This window comes from Sciurus carolinensis, chromosome 3, assembly GCF_902686445.1.
Source record: "Sciurus carolinensis chromosome 3, mSciCar1.2, whole genome shotgun sequence".
In the NCBI taxonomy this organism is placed as follows: Eukaryota; Metazoa; Chordata; class Mammalia; order Rodentia; family Sciuridae; genus Sciurus; species Sciurus carolinensis.
In genome coordinates, this window is record NC_062215.1 from 24,484,792 (window position 1) to 24,502,416 (window position 17,625).

Sequence of the window (17,625 nt, forward strand, 5' to 3'; positions counted from 1 at the left end):
AGAGACTGTCCTAATATCCCCTGAACATGTTTTAGTGATAACATTTACTGCAGTAGGGCCAAAATGATTTTCTGCCACTTTCAATTCTAGTTCAATAAAAGAATAAGAGCTTTGTTTCTAACCTCTGTCATTTTTAATACCATAAAATGATTTAAAAAATGTAAAATTGAGTTCCATTTCCTACTGGACTACCAATCTCATATTAGCTTTCCTTTTATCAAATTTATGAGAAAAGTCAGAAATTGCCTTTCTTAAAAAAAATCAAAATTTCAGGATCTCCTGGGCAGAATGTTTGAATTGAATTTCAGTCTTCAATAATTGCTGGCCTAGAAGTTTTAAAGAAGTATAAAAGTTCACTACTTCCCATTAGTTATGTCAGAAATAACAAACTGGAAGATTATCCTTTAGGTCAGTACCATCCCCAAATAATAAAGTTATTCCTAGAAAACTACCATTCTAAAAACCACACATATGTGTATGTGTGTGTGTGTGTGTGTGTTTATTATGTTTCCAAATTGAGAAGGTTTATGGTTTTCTGAAACCACATTGAATAAAGTCCATAGTTTCTAAATTGCTGTCAAACCAGCCATATATTTTTTGCAAAATTTTATGAAAAATTTCAACTATGTATAAAATTGAAAGGACCTCCATATACAATGCAGACTCTACGATTCATATTTTATTACATTTGCTTTGTCAGGCATCTATCCACCCATCTATCCATTCACCCATACATCGTATTTTTTGATGCCTCCCTAAACAAACTACAAGCATTAATATACTTCATCTCCAAACACTCTGGCATTTGTATTCATATAATTAACTAGACTTCAATAACTGTGCAGTCTTTTTTTTTTCCCCCTCAGTACTGGGGGTAACCCAGGGAGGCTTTACCACTGAGATACAGTCCCAGTCCTTTCTATTTTTTATTTTGAGACAGGACCTTGCTGAGTTGCCAAGACTGGCCTCAAATTTGTGATTCTCCTGCCTCAGTCTCCCAAGTTGCTGGGATTATAAGCATGCACCACTGTGCCTGGTTACAGTTCTCTTAAATCATTAATCTTTTGAAAGATGCCACTTCATTTTGTTTGTTTGTGTGTTTGTTTTTAATGGCCTGGCTAAGTAAACTAAGTAACCAACTAGGAATTCTAAATTATAATCTTTTATTAATTCTGTTGCTTTCAGTAATATTTTATATATCAGTTCTCTTTTACACACACACACACACACCACAAAACAGGATACAAAATCAACATACAAAAATCAACAGTTTTCCTAAAAGAAATTAGGAAAATAGTCCAATTCATAATAGCCTTAAAAAAAAAACTAGGAATATATCTAACCAATGAGGTAAAAGATCTCTACAATGAAAATTATAGGACATAGAAGAAAGAAATTGAAAAAGACACAAGAAAATGAAAAGACCATCCATGTTCAAGGATAGGCAGAATTAATATTGCTAAAATGACCATATTACCAAAAGTCATAACAGATTTGATGTAATCCCCATCAAAATACCAATGACATTCTTCATAGAACTAGAAAAAAATAGTCTCAAAATTCACTTGGAATAATAAGAGACCCAGAATAGCCCAAGTATTTCTAAGTGGGAAGGGAGGGGGAAGGAATGCTGGAGGCATCACAATACCCAACTTCAAATTACACTACAGAACTATAATAACAAAAACTATTCTTTTGTGCGTGGTGCTGGTATAAAAACAGTCACAAAGACCAATGAAACAGAATAGAAGATAGACAAATCCACCCAAATAAAGCCATTTGATCCTTGACAAAGGTGCCAAAAAACACATGTTGGAGGGAAAAAACCAGCTTTTTAAACAAACGGTGCTGGGGAAAAATGGTTATTTATATGTAGAAGAATGAGACTAGATCCCTATTTCTTACTTTGTACAAAAGTCAATTCAAAATGAATTAAAGACCTAGGAAGAAAATGTAGGGTCAACACTCCGACAAACAGGTGCAGGCAATGATTTCCTCAATAGGACTCCTAAAGCTCAGGAAATTATATGAAAAACTAATAAATGGGATGACATCAAATTAAAAAGTTTCTGCCTATAAAGGAAATAATTATGAATGTGAAGAGAGAATGTATAGAATGGGAGAACATCTTTGCTAGCCAGTCTTCTGACAGATTACATAAAAAAACTCAAAAACCTTACCACCAAACAAAAAACCCAATTAATAAATGCACAAATGAACTAAATAGACACTCTTCAAAAGAAGAAATACAAATGGCCAACAAATATATTAAAAAGATCCAACATTTCTAGCAAATAGGGAAATACAAATCAATCTCATTCCAGTTAAAGTGGCAGCCATCAAGAATATAACCAACAATAAATGCTAGAGAGTATGGGGGAAAGGAACACTTTTACATTGTCATGGGGACTGTAAATTAGAACAACCACTATAGAAAGCAGTATGCAGGTTCCTCAAAAGACCAAGAATGGAAACACCATCTGACCCAGGTAGACAACTCTTTGGTATTTATCCTAAAGAATTAAAGTCATCATACTACAGTGGTCCATATACACCCATGTTTATAACAGCACAATTCACAATAGCCAAATTATTAAACCAGCCTAGGTGCCCATTAATGGGTGAATGGACAAAGAAAATGTGAAATACATTTATAAACACAATGGTGTTTTATTCCATCATTAGAAGAATGAATTTGTGCCATTTTCAGGAAAATGGACATAACTTGAGAGTATTTATTATGTTAGGCAAACTAAGCCAAATTCAGAAAGTCAAAGGCTGTATATTTTCTCTCATACATGGAAACTAGAGAGGAAAAAGGAACAAAAAAGGTATGGGGGGGGATCTCTTGAAAACAGAAGGTAGATCAGTAGAGTAGAGGAAAGGGACCTGGGGGAGGGAGAAGATGAGGGAAAGGGGGAATACTGGGGAACAATATTGATCAAATTATATTGCTATGTGCATTACCACTGTTACGTATAAGTATAATGCACCAATAAAAACGGAGAAAAATAAAATGAATTGTTAAAAAAAAAAAAAGGTAGACATGGTAGAAGGTTTCAATTCGGAAAATATAAAATTGGACCTTGTGGTTATGGCAGAATTCACAAATGAGAATCATCCATTAATAAAGCTTAGAGAAATAGCTAAGTGGAGATTATATATAAAGTTTTCTGTAAATTAAAATGAGAACTGTAACAAGGCTTACAAATTCAAGAGAGTACTTGAGTTTGAGCGCTTCTGATGCATCTAATATTAGCCACATGTATCTACAACAAAACCATTCCAAGTTGGACTATTTAAGACTGAGTCATGTCAGGTAGGGAATTTGTAGCAACAAAGCACTAGCATCAAATTGGAATTTTGTTGACTTTGCAATGCCATGGTATTACTGGTTAGTTAAGTCCCTATTAATTGTCAAACTACAGTAAGAGCTGCCACAGGGATAGCAGCTCTTTCCTTTTTGTGCTATTTATTCCCCTACACTGATTTTTTTTTTTTTTTTTCAGAAGGTTGGCCCTGGAAGGGGCATCCTTTGAGGACTGAAAAACCAAAACTACTGCAAAGCACTGCTGAGAGTCTTGAAAGAAATATGAAGAAATGGCATTGGACCTGGGGCCATAGGCTTAGATCTTTCCAAACAGGTCAGCAGTTGGTCTGCAAAATATTCCCATTGACAAGGCGGCAGTGACATCTTATGTAAATCAAAAACTAAAACCATAAGATAGCTCATTTCCGTTTTAAATGCAGGGGGATAAATATGAATATCTAGCACTGGAGAAGTTTCTGTGGGATTGATTCTCACCCCCCACCCCTACCCATCTTTTCTGAGCCCTTTGCTGAGTGTGATAAGCAGTACATTTCATTATCAACCCTGCTAGCACTGCACTTCAGGGAGACTCGATGAGGCTACACAGTAGGAGAGCAGATCTGGCATCCAAAGAAGAAATGATTCACATGGTGTGATGATAAAAACCCACATTAGGCTCAACTCATTTTCAACAGAATCATGAAATAAAATAAAAACCAAAGGAAATGAAATTTCCTGCATCATTTTCCAAATTAAAAAAAAAAAATCATAGTGACACCATAAAAGAAATCAAATAGAGGTTTTAAGGTTTGGTTGGTAGAATTTACTATTTTTTCTTTTACACACACACACACAAAATTTTATTTTTCCCATAATCATGTTTGCATTTTTGTAACATTTGTTAAAAAAAAAATTCCCTACGACATTTTGGAGAGGCAATCTAAAAAGAAAACCTAAGGTCCTCATTTGGGGAATCTTCAGGTCACTCAGTCAGGGTTATAGAAATAACATCAGAACAAAAAGCTTGGCTCCTGACAGCTGACCCCTTGCTTTTGCTCTTCCCTCCCTTCTGTTCCAGTTTCACTGTAGCACAGGAAGTAGACACAGGATGAGTCTATGCCAGAACAAGGGGAAACACGCAAATTAGAGAAAACCACAATGAGGAAGGCCCCCAAGCCACAGGCTCCTGGAAATCCACAAACAGATGAATACAGAGAGGCATTTTTTCCCATTGGTCTTCTAGAAGCAGAAAAAAACAAAACACAAAACAAAACCCAGTACAGCTCTGGGACAAAAGACCAGCTCCAGATCAAATAAGGCTTAATTCAAGGGCAAAGCAAATGGCGGTAAATGAAGATCTGAATTTCATACAAATGATCTTTTCAAGCAAGGTATGGATTAAGAGTTTCCATCTACAACCGGGGTGGCCCATCCTGAAATTCCAGCAGCTCAGGAGGCTGAGGCAGGAGGATTACAACCACAAGATGCTAAGCAATTCAGTGAGACTCTGTTTCTAAATAAAAAAACAAAAAAGGGTTGGGGATGTAGCTCAATGTTTGAGTGCCCCTGAATTCAAGCTTGGGTTTCCCCCCACCTCAAAAAAAAAAAAAAAAAAAGAGTTTCCATCTACAAATAGAAGTTTCATGTATTAAAAATTTTACACTAGTGCAGGCCATATAGCACATCTCGTAGAGTGCCAGCCTCTCATGTTGGAGGCCCGGGTTCGAGTCCCCAGCACTCTGGAGTTCTGGAAATAACAAACAAAAATTTTACACTGAGGATTTTTTTGAGACCAAGACAAATCTATCTATTGAGTAGAAAATAGGAGTGTGCCCACGTGGTAAAGATAACCAAAATTCCATCAGAAGTAAAGCACATCTCAGTAACCTAAATATATGGCTCAAGAGTAGTGCTTAGCTTATTAAAGATGTTCCAATGGGTTAGCCAACCTGAAGGATGCAAGCTCAGTTACCTGCCTGCCTCTGCCTCACATTTCAAAATTCCTTTTCACTCTTGATAGAACATGTTATTCCATCTAAAGAGCTCAGTACTAGGAAGAATTATATATGACCTAGTTTTACAAGTGATCTAAAAAAACTCCCTTAAAATGTATTTTTCTGAACTTCAATCTAAAATCTCAAAGATATAAAATTAAAATATCATAAGTATGGTTTTATTATTAGACATCTATTCTGAGCCATCAAGGACTAGGCTTGTTAATACACAGAAAAATGATTATCTAAGAAAAAAATTTCTGCTTTTTCAATAAAGAGTTTTGAAAGAATAAATTTCTTCATCCAAACTTTTTAAAAAAATCCACCTGTTACTTAGCATGAAAAATATAAAATATTATTACATGTCAAAATTACTTACAGAAAATATTTATTTTATAGGATGCCCAAAGGGAGAAGCTTTCATCTATTGTTTTTTAACTACCACATAGCCCAATGTAAAAGAAAATGGAACAATTTAATCTTGGTACCAAATCCAAAATAACCCCACAAGTGAAAGAATAAAAAAAAAAAAATCATCATCATAAAATGAAAGGGAGAACTGAATTCAAGGCTGCTTTGAAAGGACAGAAACTTACCATAGAAAAACCCATAATCAGATCATCTTTCTTCTCAGATCCTCAAAGTTAAGCCAAGAAACCAGCAACAGGTAATATTATATCAATCTCACCTGTAGAATATTTTAGACTATAAGAGCAACGAATGTAACCCCTCATTCCTGAATAAGTAGAGTCCAAAAACCTTTAACACAATTGTTACACTCACTGAATAACAGAAAACTAGTACAGAGATTTGGCACTAAACTCACAGACTCATGAATTTGAGGCCAGCACTCTACCACTGAGATATGTCCCCAGCCCTTCTTTAATTTTTTTTAAGGGTAAGAGGAGGAATAAAGCTGAAAAGAAAAAAAAAAAAAAAAAAAAAGAATATTAACTTTCAAGAAGTACTACAATTATTGCTATGACTTTTAAACATTTCAGAGCTATTTAAATGTAGATGAATCATCATGCAAGTATCTCCTACTCTTTTTTTTTTTCTGCATTGGCACTGAAACTCCAGGATAAGTAACAAAATTAAAGAATAGAAAGATATGTTATGAACAAATCTTTAAACTTATGAGTAACACAAATGTACCAATAGCACATTGAACATTCATTCTCTTAATGAGCATGCTTCATTTGAATATGTTTTGTTCTGGGAGTGTTTAAGCTCAATAACCAACAGTTTTGAAAAGTAAAATTCTAAGTAATTAACTATATGAGATTTACAGTATACTACTTTAAAACTCTTGCTCCCAAGTTATACCAGACTAACTTCTTGTCTTTCTTTCTGTAATGCAAAGATATTAGATTTTATATATCCATTCTTAAGGTTAAACCTAATTTAAAAACTAAATCCATGTTAAGAAAGCTAAAAATCTCCAAAGTTAGAATTATTTTCATGAGATTTGTACTAGGTATCTCGTGTTTCATGCAGAGTAACAGGCAAGTCACCCATTATGAGACACATTCAAGATATTCTTTCTGCTTGTACTTGAAATGTCCTGGGGTTTGTGGGGTTTGTGTTATATCCCTGCTACACAAAGTTATTTCTTTATTTTTTTTCCATTTCAATAGCCTATAAATCTACTTGTCTCTTTTTGGAACTCCTTTAGTGTTATTAAGTTTCACAGAAGGAAACAGTACACCAAGTTTGTTTCCATTGGCTCTGGCCTTTACTTCCAACAGTGATTAAATGACTAGTTGTGCCAAAAAGGGCCATCAAGAGAGAATTTATCCCTACCTCCATAATAAAAATATTCTATATTCTTCATTCCTTCCCCTACTCTCAATGCACTATTGTTGTCAGACAGACTCCACTAGATCAAACATTTAAGAAACGCTCTACTGTTTCTCCAAATGTGTAAGAATGTCATCAAGTTACTGCATATAGATGATGTCTGCTTCGTGCCAGGTGTCTCACATCTGGAGCTAATCCTGCAGTGACCACCATCATAAAGCAAGAGGAGTCTTTGCCGACTTTCATCCTAAGCATTTTCCAAAGAGCTCAATGAAAACCTGGACTCAGAATATGAAAGCCATTAGTTTTTTTAGGGAGAAGGTTTAAGCGAGGAAACAGTTTGAAGAATAGCAATGAAAATCACAGCTCAGGACATCAAATACCGCAACAGGGTTTCATTTCCTTGGAATCACAGAAATTGCCATTCAGTTTTGATTTGTCTTATATGGAAAACATTATCCTTCCTTGGTAATACTTTCAAGCCAGGAGGTGGGGGTGGGGGGAGGGAAAATGTAGCTATAGACACAGATTCAATTTTGTTTTTTTTTTTGTCATTGAGCCTAGGAAGAAACAGAAGAGGTAAGTTACTTGTACTGAATAACAAATGAGAATTTGGAGAACACCTATGACTCTTGACACAATCATCATTTCCTGCAGTCAGTCACTCTAGACAACAGAAAGGTGGCAAGTGGCACATTATAATAGCAGCAATGGCATCAGACACTTCAATTTAGCAGGTCCACAACCGTGGAAAACACCACTGAATTCTGAGCCAGTCATAAAAAATAGGCCCTAAAATTTACTAATAATCAGAGGCAGTGCTATTTTTACTTTTCGTCACCTTTTTCATTCTCCAGCAATACAATATTGAAGAAAGAATTGAAGAACTGAGACAAGGAAACAGTAGAGTGGGAAGTTGTAAATAAATATAGTATTTATATTGATCTGGTGGCTTTCCCAGATTATCATGTGAGAGATTTCTGGCCAATCTTCCAAATAAACACTGGAGTACCAAATTATAGTTTTAGATAGGTTCTTACCTCAAAATTTACCAAACCCCTAACATACTGTTGTTTTAACATGACTAAAGATGAAACTTTTTAAATGACTTTGAAATTTTTTCTGTGTTACTCACCATTTATCATAGATAGTTAATTCTCAAGTTTGATGACTTCCAAATTTCTTTCACACCCAGCTTTTGGGGAGACATAAATAACTGTCACATGAATTAATATGACTGATATTTCACAAGTTTTCAGTATTTTCAAAACAACTAGAACCAATACATTAAAGTACACAATGTTAACCAGCCATAAATAAAGAGGATTTGGTTAAACAAGGGTTACACTAATGGGATAATAATGAAGGGGTAGATGTAAGGTTATTTCAAATAACTGACCAAAGGAAAGCCTCCTCTGTCCATTTTCTTGCACAGTTTAATTTCTGGCTCCTCATTTCCTCAGCAATCTGATAATTATGAAATTCTAAATAAAGTGTCATCTTTCTTGCAACAAATCAATGAACAGAAAGCTCCCATCAACAATGCAGATGTTTCCTAAAGCTCCTGCTGATTATTTCCTGAGTGTCTACCGCACAAACCACACCAAACACTCTTTAAGCACAAGGAAGCTTCTCTACTCCATGAGAAATACTCTTTCTGTGTGTTTGTGCATATGTGCACGTGTGTATACATTTCAAAAGAGGATAAGAGGTAACACACAGGGCTGGGGGTGTACCTCTGTGGTAGAGCACTTGCCTAGCATGTGTGAGACCCTGTGTTCAACCACCAGCACTGCACATGCACATCAATAAGTAATATGTAATATGCAACTGATAGTAATGAATGATCAAATATTTGCCATTTATTACCCATTTAAGGTTAAAATTTAGACTTTTCCCACTACTATGACTCCAATATGGGAAAAAAGAATTCTCCCTCATTGTTCATTTTTGTCCCTACGGCTGCAGTAAAATTGTTTTTACATCCCTTATCCTTAAATATAATTATATTTAGGTGGATATGGGGGTTCCATTAGTATAAATTCCCCTCCTTATAATACAATTTAAAATAATTCTTTTATTCCTTGTACTATCCTTACAGTGATCCTATATAATACAAACACAAATTTGTGAAAATAAAAAATTCTGTGGGTTACTAACTAAGCCTCCATGTGCATAACTAAGCCTATTTTACTACCTACTAGTGAAGTAACATTGTACAGAAGTTTGTTTTCAATGCTCTTTCAGTCTACTAAAAATTATAGATACTCCCCACTTTTGCAAAAAGCTCCCCTCTTCTGCATTCTGTTTATTTCAATTATTCAGGGCAACCCAGGCTGATAATTACACAGTCCCCAGTCGCTGAGTAAAAGTGATGCTTAATTAGCCAGCAGGAAAGATCGATTAAGATCCAGCAGGGCATCTCGTGAGGTTCTCTCACATTCCTGGAGGGAATAGACTCTGACTGTGCCCTTCCAAAGGATAAAATTCCCTGCTTCTAAGGAGTTTCAATGAGGTTTTTAAAGTAGACACTAAGAACGGGTGGCCATGCAAATTAAATCCCAGCCATAACCCTGCAGATGTTCTCAAAGAGTTCCCAGTTTGAACATTCTGAATCATACCACCCCAGGTTGGAAAAGGCCAAAGTAACATTCATCCTCAACTCTCATTCAGTTGCCACAGTTCAAGCAAAGGTGGTTGGGAAATATTTTGTAAAGGAAAATTTTTATTTCTTCTCCCCTCCAGCAAGTGTATGTGCCTTTAGGTGTTCACATTCTAAGATGCACAAATTAGATCAAGACCTCTTATTTAAAAGACATAATAAGCATGATATTTCAATCCAGTCTGGAACCAAAACATTCCAGTACTGTCAAAGAATCAACTGAACAAGCCTGCCTTAAGTTTTCTATTAGAGAACGAGACGTCAAAGGAAAATCAGTACCAAATATACTCTGAAAATTATCTCATATTGCCTAATGCCTTCCCTTTAGTAATTTGGACAAGCATAAATGTTTAGCTTTCCCTGTCTTTCTTTCCTGTTAAATACAGAAGTGTTCAATAAAAGACAACACAAAATTTCAAAGCTTAAAGCACAATAATTACCTTAAGATGAATTATTATCAAAATATTTTTATTTTGTTAAAGTACCATATGCTTGTCTGTCTCAAACTCAATTTAGTAAATATTAAGCTTCTGCCAAGTACAAAGGACTATGATGGTGTATTTTACTTTGTTAATTTATACACTATTAGAGTTTACTAATTATAAATTTTTCCAAAGCTTTCGAGGAAGCATAACAGAACTGATTTGTACAAACCTAGCTTTGATTTGCTGAAAGCCCCGTAGAATATGGTCTCTGCACTCCTTTGCACCAGCACTGAGATTCTCATCCCTCAAACCTTCTGCCAGGAAATCTTCAGTATCTAAAAGAAAAGGAAAGGTAGTCAACAGAAAAAAAGAGGTGATAAGGGAGAAAGGGGGAAATTGGAAGAAATGAATTTTTTTCTCCTTAAAAATTTCATAGTTGCAGAACAATGCCACAGAACGATACACTTAGTAATAGTCATGATGGTGAATTGATTATGTATATTTTACCATACTAAGGACTAACTAAAAATTTAAGTATGCTTATAAGTGTCATGTTCTAATAATCCAGGACTTTACTATGAATTTAGAAAGGTGATGCATATACTAACCACCAAAAATAACTACTTTTTCTAAACCATTTTAAAGATACATTTATGTGTTAATTGTCACTGATGGCAGAGGATCAACTGTAAATTTCATAAAAATATAAATATTACAAATAAGTCACACAAGGTCACAGAGCAATAGAAGCCAGAAAAGAAATATTATAATTAGAGCCGAAATTTTAAAAAATAGAGCTTAACTGCAAAATCAAGAACAAAAAGGGCAGGCATTCAAAGAAGAAACGTTAATTAGCAGATGCATCATCAATGAAAATGACACTGCAAACAAGGGAAGGAACCCACATTGAAAAGAAAAATGCATCCAAGAGAAAGAAACTGCAATTAATGTGAACATACATTACAAAATAGGAACATAGGGCTGGGGAGATAGCTCAGCTGGTAGAGTGCTTGCCTCACAAGCACAAGGCCCTGAGTTCGATCCCCAGTACCGCAAAAAAAAAAACAAAAACAAAAACAAAAAACTAAAATAGGAACATGATGAAGATACATACTATGAAACAAATCATGGCATGTGGAAGGAAGAAACTGGGGGACATACAAATTTCCAAAGGCAAAATACATTGGTAATAATTGCAATTACCAGAAATAGGAGCTACACATTTCATTCTGCACAAAATGTTTATCATTTCTAAAAAGGATATAAATAATATAGTTAAATTTGGGTCTCCAAAAGTTGTGCCTATAAAATGAAACTGTATCATATATACCATAAAAATAGTGTTATGAATTTATACAGTTGTTACATAAGCACACCCCAAAATTTGTTTTACATTTATACCACTCAATAATATCAAACCAAAAAGATATATATCCTAAATAACCATCACTAGGACTTTTGATGAGGTACAAAGTCCTGGAAACTGAAAATTTCACAAAGAACCAAAAGCAACATCTAAGCCCTATATTGCATCCATTGCAGATGTCACTTAGTGGGTTCCTCCAGGGTCCTCTGATTGCTAAAAAACACGGAAATGGGAAGTTGAATTAAAAAGTAAAAAACAAATAGCATCTGAGATTCAACTAATGCCGTATATCATATTACTAGGACAAAAACCACATGATCATCTCGATAAACAGAAAAAACATTTGACAAAATTCAATAGCCTTCATGATAAAAACACTTGAAAAATCAGGAATAGAAGGAAACAGCCTTAGTCTGATATAGAACATCTACCAAAACCCCACAACTAGGGGATATGGTACAGTTCAGTGGTAGAGTATAGGATAACATGCAAGGCCCAGTGTTCAATCCCCAGCACCAAAAACAAACAAAAGCTAACAATGAACTTAATGGTGAAACACTGAATGCTCTCTCCTCCTCTTCCTAAGATCAGGAACAAGACAAGGATTCTTCTCTCATTGCTTATACTCAACATTGTACTAGTGATGTTAATCAGAGCAATTAGATAAGAAGATGAAGTTTAAGATTTCCAGATTGGAAAAAAGATGTAAAACTATCTCTATTTGCAGGTGGTATATACAAAACCCTAAGGAATTCACTGAAAATCTACTAGAACTAATGAAAGAGTTCAGCAAGTGTGTAAGGCACAAGATCAATAAGTATTTCTATATAATAGCAAAAGACAAACCAAAAAAATTTTAAGAGAATTTCATTTAAGATTTTATTAAAAATAATCAAATACTTAAGAATAAATTTTTCAAAAGAAGAGTAAAACTTAAACTCTGAAAACTACACAACATTGTTAAAGAATTTAAAGAAGAGCTAAATAAATGGAAAGACAATGCGTGTTTATGAATTGGAAGATTTAGTATGGTTAAGATGGCAATTGTCCTCAAATTGCTGTAAAGATTCAGGGCAGTCCCTATCAAAATCCCATCTGGATTTTTTGAAGAATTTCACAAGCTGATCTAAAATTCCTTTGGAAATTCAAGGGACTCAAAGTAGCCAAAACAATTTTTATTTTTAACCAGGATTAAACCCAGAGGTGCTTAACCACAAAGCCACATTCCCAGCCTTTTCTTCTTCTTCTTTTTTTTCTTTTTATTTGTTCTTTTTAGATATACATAACATTAGGATTCATTATGACAAAATTATAAAAGCATGGAATATAATTCAGTGCCCAGTACTTCCCCTTTTCTCCCCTCCTCCCTCCCCCATTCCCTTCCTTCTACTCTACTGATCTTTCTGTTATTTACTTATAGTTTTTTTTAAATTATTCTCTGTGGATACAAATGATGGTGAGATTCACTGTGGTTTATTCATATTTGTACGTAGGAAAATTAGTTCAGATTCATTCCACTGTTCTTTCCTTATCCTATCCCTCCTCTCCCTTCAATTCCCTTCATCTACTCCACTGATCTATTTGTTTTACATACACCCCCACTTTGGATTAGCTTCTGCATATCAGAGAAAACATTTAACATTTGACTTTTGGGGACTGCCCGAATCTTTTTATTATAATAATTATTATTTTCATTTTGAGACAGGATCTCTCAAAATAGTTGAGACCCTCACTCAATTGCTGAGGCTAGTTCAAACTTGCAAGACTCCTGCCTCAGTCTCCCAAGTCACTGGGATTACAAGCATGTGCCACCCTTCCCAGCTAGCCAAAACAATTTTGAGAAAGAAAAACAGATCTTGAGGACTTGTACTTTTTAATTTTAAAATTTCCCACAAAACTATACAGCACTCAAGGCAATATGTTACTAATGTAAGTATAGATATACAGATAAAAGGAAAAATGAGAATCCAGAAATAAATCATTAACCTATGCTCAATTATTGGCCAGAATGTTAAGATAATTCAATGGAGAAAGACTAGTTTTTTCAACAAATTCTGGGACAACTGAATATACACATGCAAAACAGAATGAAGTTGGACTTCTAACTCATACATCATACAAAAATTAACTAAGCTAGCCACAGTGGAACATGCCCGTAGTTTCAGCACTCAGGAGGTTAAGATGAGGGGATCATTTGAGCCCAGGAATTTAAGAGCAGCCTAAGCAACATAGCAAGACCCTAAAAAAATTAACTCAACCTGAGTCGAAGATTCAAAGGTAAGAGCTCAAACTACCAAACTATCAGAAGAAAGAGGTATAAATTTTGGGCTAAGCAATGATTTCTTAGATATACCTAAAGAACATACAACAAAAGAAAAAAGTGGACATCATCAAAATTAAAATTAAATTAAAACCTATTGTGCTTCAAAGGATGCCATTAAGAAAGTGAAAAGAGGGCTGGGGAGATAGCTCAGTCGGTAGAGTGCTTGCCTTGTAAGCACAAAGCCCTGGGTTCGATCCCCAGCACCCCAAAAAAAAAAAAAAAAAAAAAAAAGAAAGTGAAAAGACAACCCAGAGAAAAGAAGATTTTGCAAACAATACAGCTAAGAAGAAATCAAGAACTTGTACAGTTCAATAATGATAAGGCAATAACCCAATTTAAAAATAAGTAAAGGAACTGAACAGGTATTTCTCCAAGGAAAATACACAAATAAGCCAATAAGCACATGAAAATATGCTCAACTTCACTAACCCTTAAGAAAATGCAAATCAAAACACAATAGTATGCTATTTCACACCCACTAGAATGACTATAATCCAAAAGAAAGACAATAATAAGCATTGTTGAGGTGACAGAGGAATTAGAACTTTCATACATTGCTGATGGGAATGTCCAGTTATCTAAAAAGGCTAAACAGAAAATAACCATATGAACCAGCAAATCTACCACTTAGATATATACCCAAGAGAAACAGGTATTCAAACAAAACTTGTACATGAAATTATTAGCAGCGACATTCACAATAGTTAAGAAAAAAGTGAAAACAACCCAAATGTCAATCAACTGGATAATCGTGCACATCCATATGATGGAATATTATTCAGCAATAAAAAGAAATGAAATACTGATAGATGTTACTTGATGGATGAATCTGTGAAATCATTAGGCTTAGTGCAAGAAGCCAGCTACAAAGGACCACATATTGTATGATTCCATTTACTTGAAATATACAGATTAGGCAGATCTACAGAAATAGAAGATTAGCAGGAGCTGGGATGTGTGCTCAGTGATATAGCACACGCTTAGCATGCATGAGGCTTGGGTTCAAACCTCAGCACAAAAAGAAAGAAAAAGAAAGGAAGGAAGGAAGGAAAGAAAGAAAGAAAGAAAGAAAGAAAGGAAGGAAGGAAGGAAGGAAGGAAGGAAGGAAGGAAGAAAGAAAGGAAGAAAGAATAACAAAGTACTTTAGTATATTAGATTACTAGATGGTTGCCTAAGACTGAGAATTGGGGAAAAGTATTGGGAGGTAAAGGTTAAGAGATTTGGGGGTTTTTTAAAATGTAAATGTTATGAAATTTACTGTTGGTAATGGTTACACAACTCTGAAAAAACTAAAAGTCATTGAATTGTATACTTTACATGAGTTGTATGATATGTGAATTTTATCTCAATTAAGCTGTTAAAATATAAATACATACATACATACATATAATACTGCACCTACCCTTCTGAACTTTTCAAAATTTAAGGAAAATGAAAACATCTCTCAGTCAGACAGAAAGAATAAGTCACTCATAAAAGAAAAACAAAATCAAAAGTTCCTCTACACAAAATAAGTAGCATTAGATGAAATTCTTACAGAGTTTTAAAAGAAAACCACTGTGCTCCAACAATTCTAAACATAGCCAGGATGTTGGGGATATAGGAGAACAGAGAAATATTTCTCAATAGTCGAGACTCTGAATCTCCACCACCTATAGTCTTTCCTGAAAAACGTCTTCTCCAGGATACTCTCGTCCACAAAGAGAAAAAGGTGGCGATGGATGCCAGGTGTGGTGACACACATGTAATCCCAGCAACTTGGGAACCGAGGCCAGAGGAATGCGAATTTGAGCCAACCTCGGCAACTCAGAAGAACCGTGTCTCAAAATAAAAAATAAAAAGGGCTGGGGATGTAGCTCAGTAGTAGAGCACCCCTGGGTTCAATCCCCAGTATCAAGAAAAAAGAAAAGAAAAGAAAGAAAAAGATGATGATGAAAACCTGAAATGCAAGTTCCCAGTCGGGAAAAGGATAGAAAAAAAAAAATGCTAAATGACACATTTACAAAAAGTCAATGGGTTCTAGTCCACCTTTGACAGTGATAATTAAAGAAAATAATCTTAACTATGATTTTTCAAAACATGAACGTAATAAAAGTAGAATTGAAGATTTTGAAAATATTTAATATAATAAAATAGAGGAAAAAGGCAAAAACTATAAAAATGGAACTAGTAAAATAAATTGAGTGATTTAGTTCAGTGGTAGAGTGCTTGTCCAGCATGCACAGGACCTGGGTTTGATCTCCAGCACCACCAAAAAAAAAAGAAAAAAAAAAAAAAAGATATATCATTGATGATGATTTTGTAAAAAGTTCAACTTTGATACCCAAGTATCTTCTACACTTCTGTAGCAAAGATTTTCACATTATTTCAAAAAATAAAGTGAATTTAATTATTATTTAAAAGATACTCACAAAATGAAACTGAAATTAAAAGAAGAGAGGTATGCAAAAACATCATAGGCAAATTATTTTAAAAGCAAGAATGGCAATAAGTCATATCAAAGTAGAATTCAAGGAACAATTTAAAGTAGGGCGAAGAGTCATTTTTTTTATATAAAGTATAATGTTCAATAAAAATAACCTATTTCTAACCTTATGTGCTAAATAGCATAGTACCAAAATAGTTACAGTAAAAATTGTGAGAAATATATGTAGAGAAATTACTGGAAAAACTATTCAAATGCCACTACTAATCCTGGACAAATCAATTAGACAAAATAGACAATGTAATGATGGAGTCTATCAGGTAGAAACGATGCAAGCTATACATAAATTTTCCCTTAAAAATGAGAAAATTTTAAAATACATAAAAAAAATCAATTTTAATGGCATTTATTTCTTTGTTTAATCCTATGGGTCCAAAATATGGTCATTTTAATGTGCAGTTTAGAAGTTATTGGGATATTTTGCTTTTTTTGTATTAGATTTTCAAAACTCAGTGTGAATTTTACTCTTACAACACATCTCAGATCAGACTAATCACTTTTCAAGTGCTCAGTAGTCCCATGTGAGGCGCAGCTACTACATTCAACAGTGCAGATATACAGTATTCAAATAAATACAAAAACGACAGTAATGGTGAACTAGACTTTGTAACCTAACAACAAAATACAGACTTTACAAACTGCCACGGAAGATTTAAAAAGGTCAATTAAACAGAGGATTGCAAAGAAACAGCAATGATTTCTTTAAGAATTCACTTACTCAAAATTAGTAAAATTTTATTTTTTAACCGTAATGAAATAAAACCAGAACTTACTTATTAAGGAATAGACAAATCCGTCCAAATTTTAGACATAGAAAACATCAACTCCTACATCTATTCTAGGCCAAAGAGAAACTAAAAAATTATAATTACTATGGAAGAAAAAAAAATAGCCTGTATAAAAATTATAAGATATAACCAGCATTCTACAGTGACAAATTCTCAGGCTTAAATATTTTCAGTGTTAAATAAGAAAGAATAAAAACAACTGCATTAAGCACCAAACTTGAGAAATCAGAAAAGAGCAATAAAATAAGCCTATGGAAAATAGGAGGAAGGAAACAATAAAGATAAAAGCAGAAATTAATGACTCAGAACAGCAGTTTTCTAACGGCGCTCTCTGGAGTCATAAGCCTCTGATAAGGAAGCGGAGGGTGCGGGAGGGTGGGGAAGGAGGGTGGGCTGGGAAACTCCCTCCCTGCCCCTCACTCCTCTTTTCTTTAATCACCAGGGCTCAGTTTTTATCAATTTTCTACACGGG

At 34.4% G+C, this 17,625-nt stretch overlaps 1 protein-coding gene across 1 annotated transcript in view; it reads right to left on the reverse strand.

Annotated features, from left to right (window-relative positions):
- Positions 1-17,625, reverse strand: part of Skap1 (src kinase associated phosphoprotein 1) — a 270,445-nt gene that overhangs the window by 230,102 nt on the left and 22,718 nt on the right. The window contains exon 2 of the mRNA XM_047546439.1: positions 10,421-10,526. Within this exon, the coding sequence (XP_047402395.1) occupies positions 10,421-10,526 (106 nt within the window). The remainder of the gene's footprint in view (positions 1-10,420; positions 10,527-17,625) is intronic.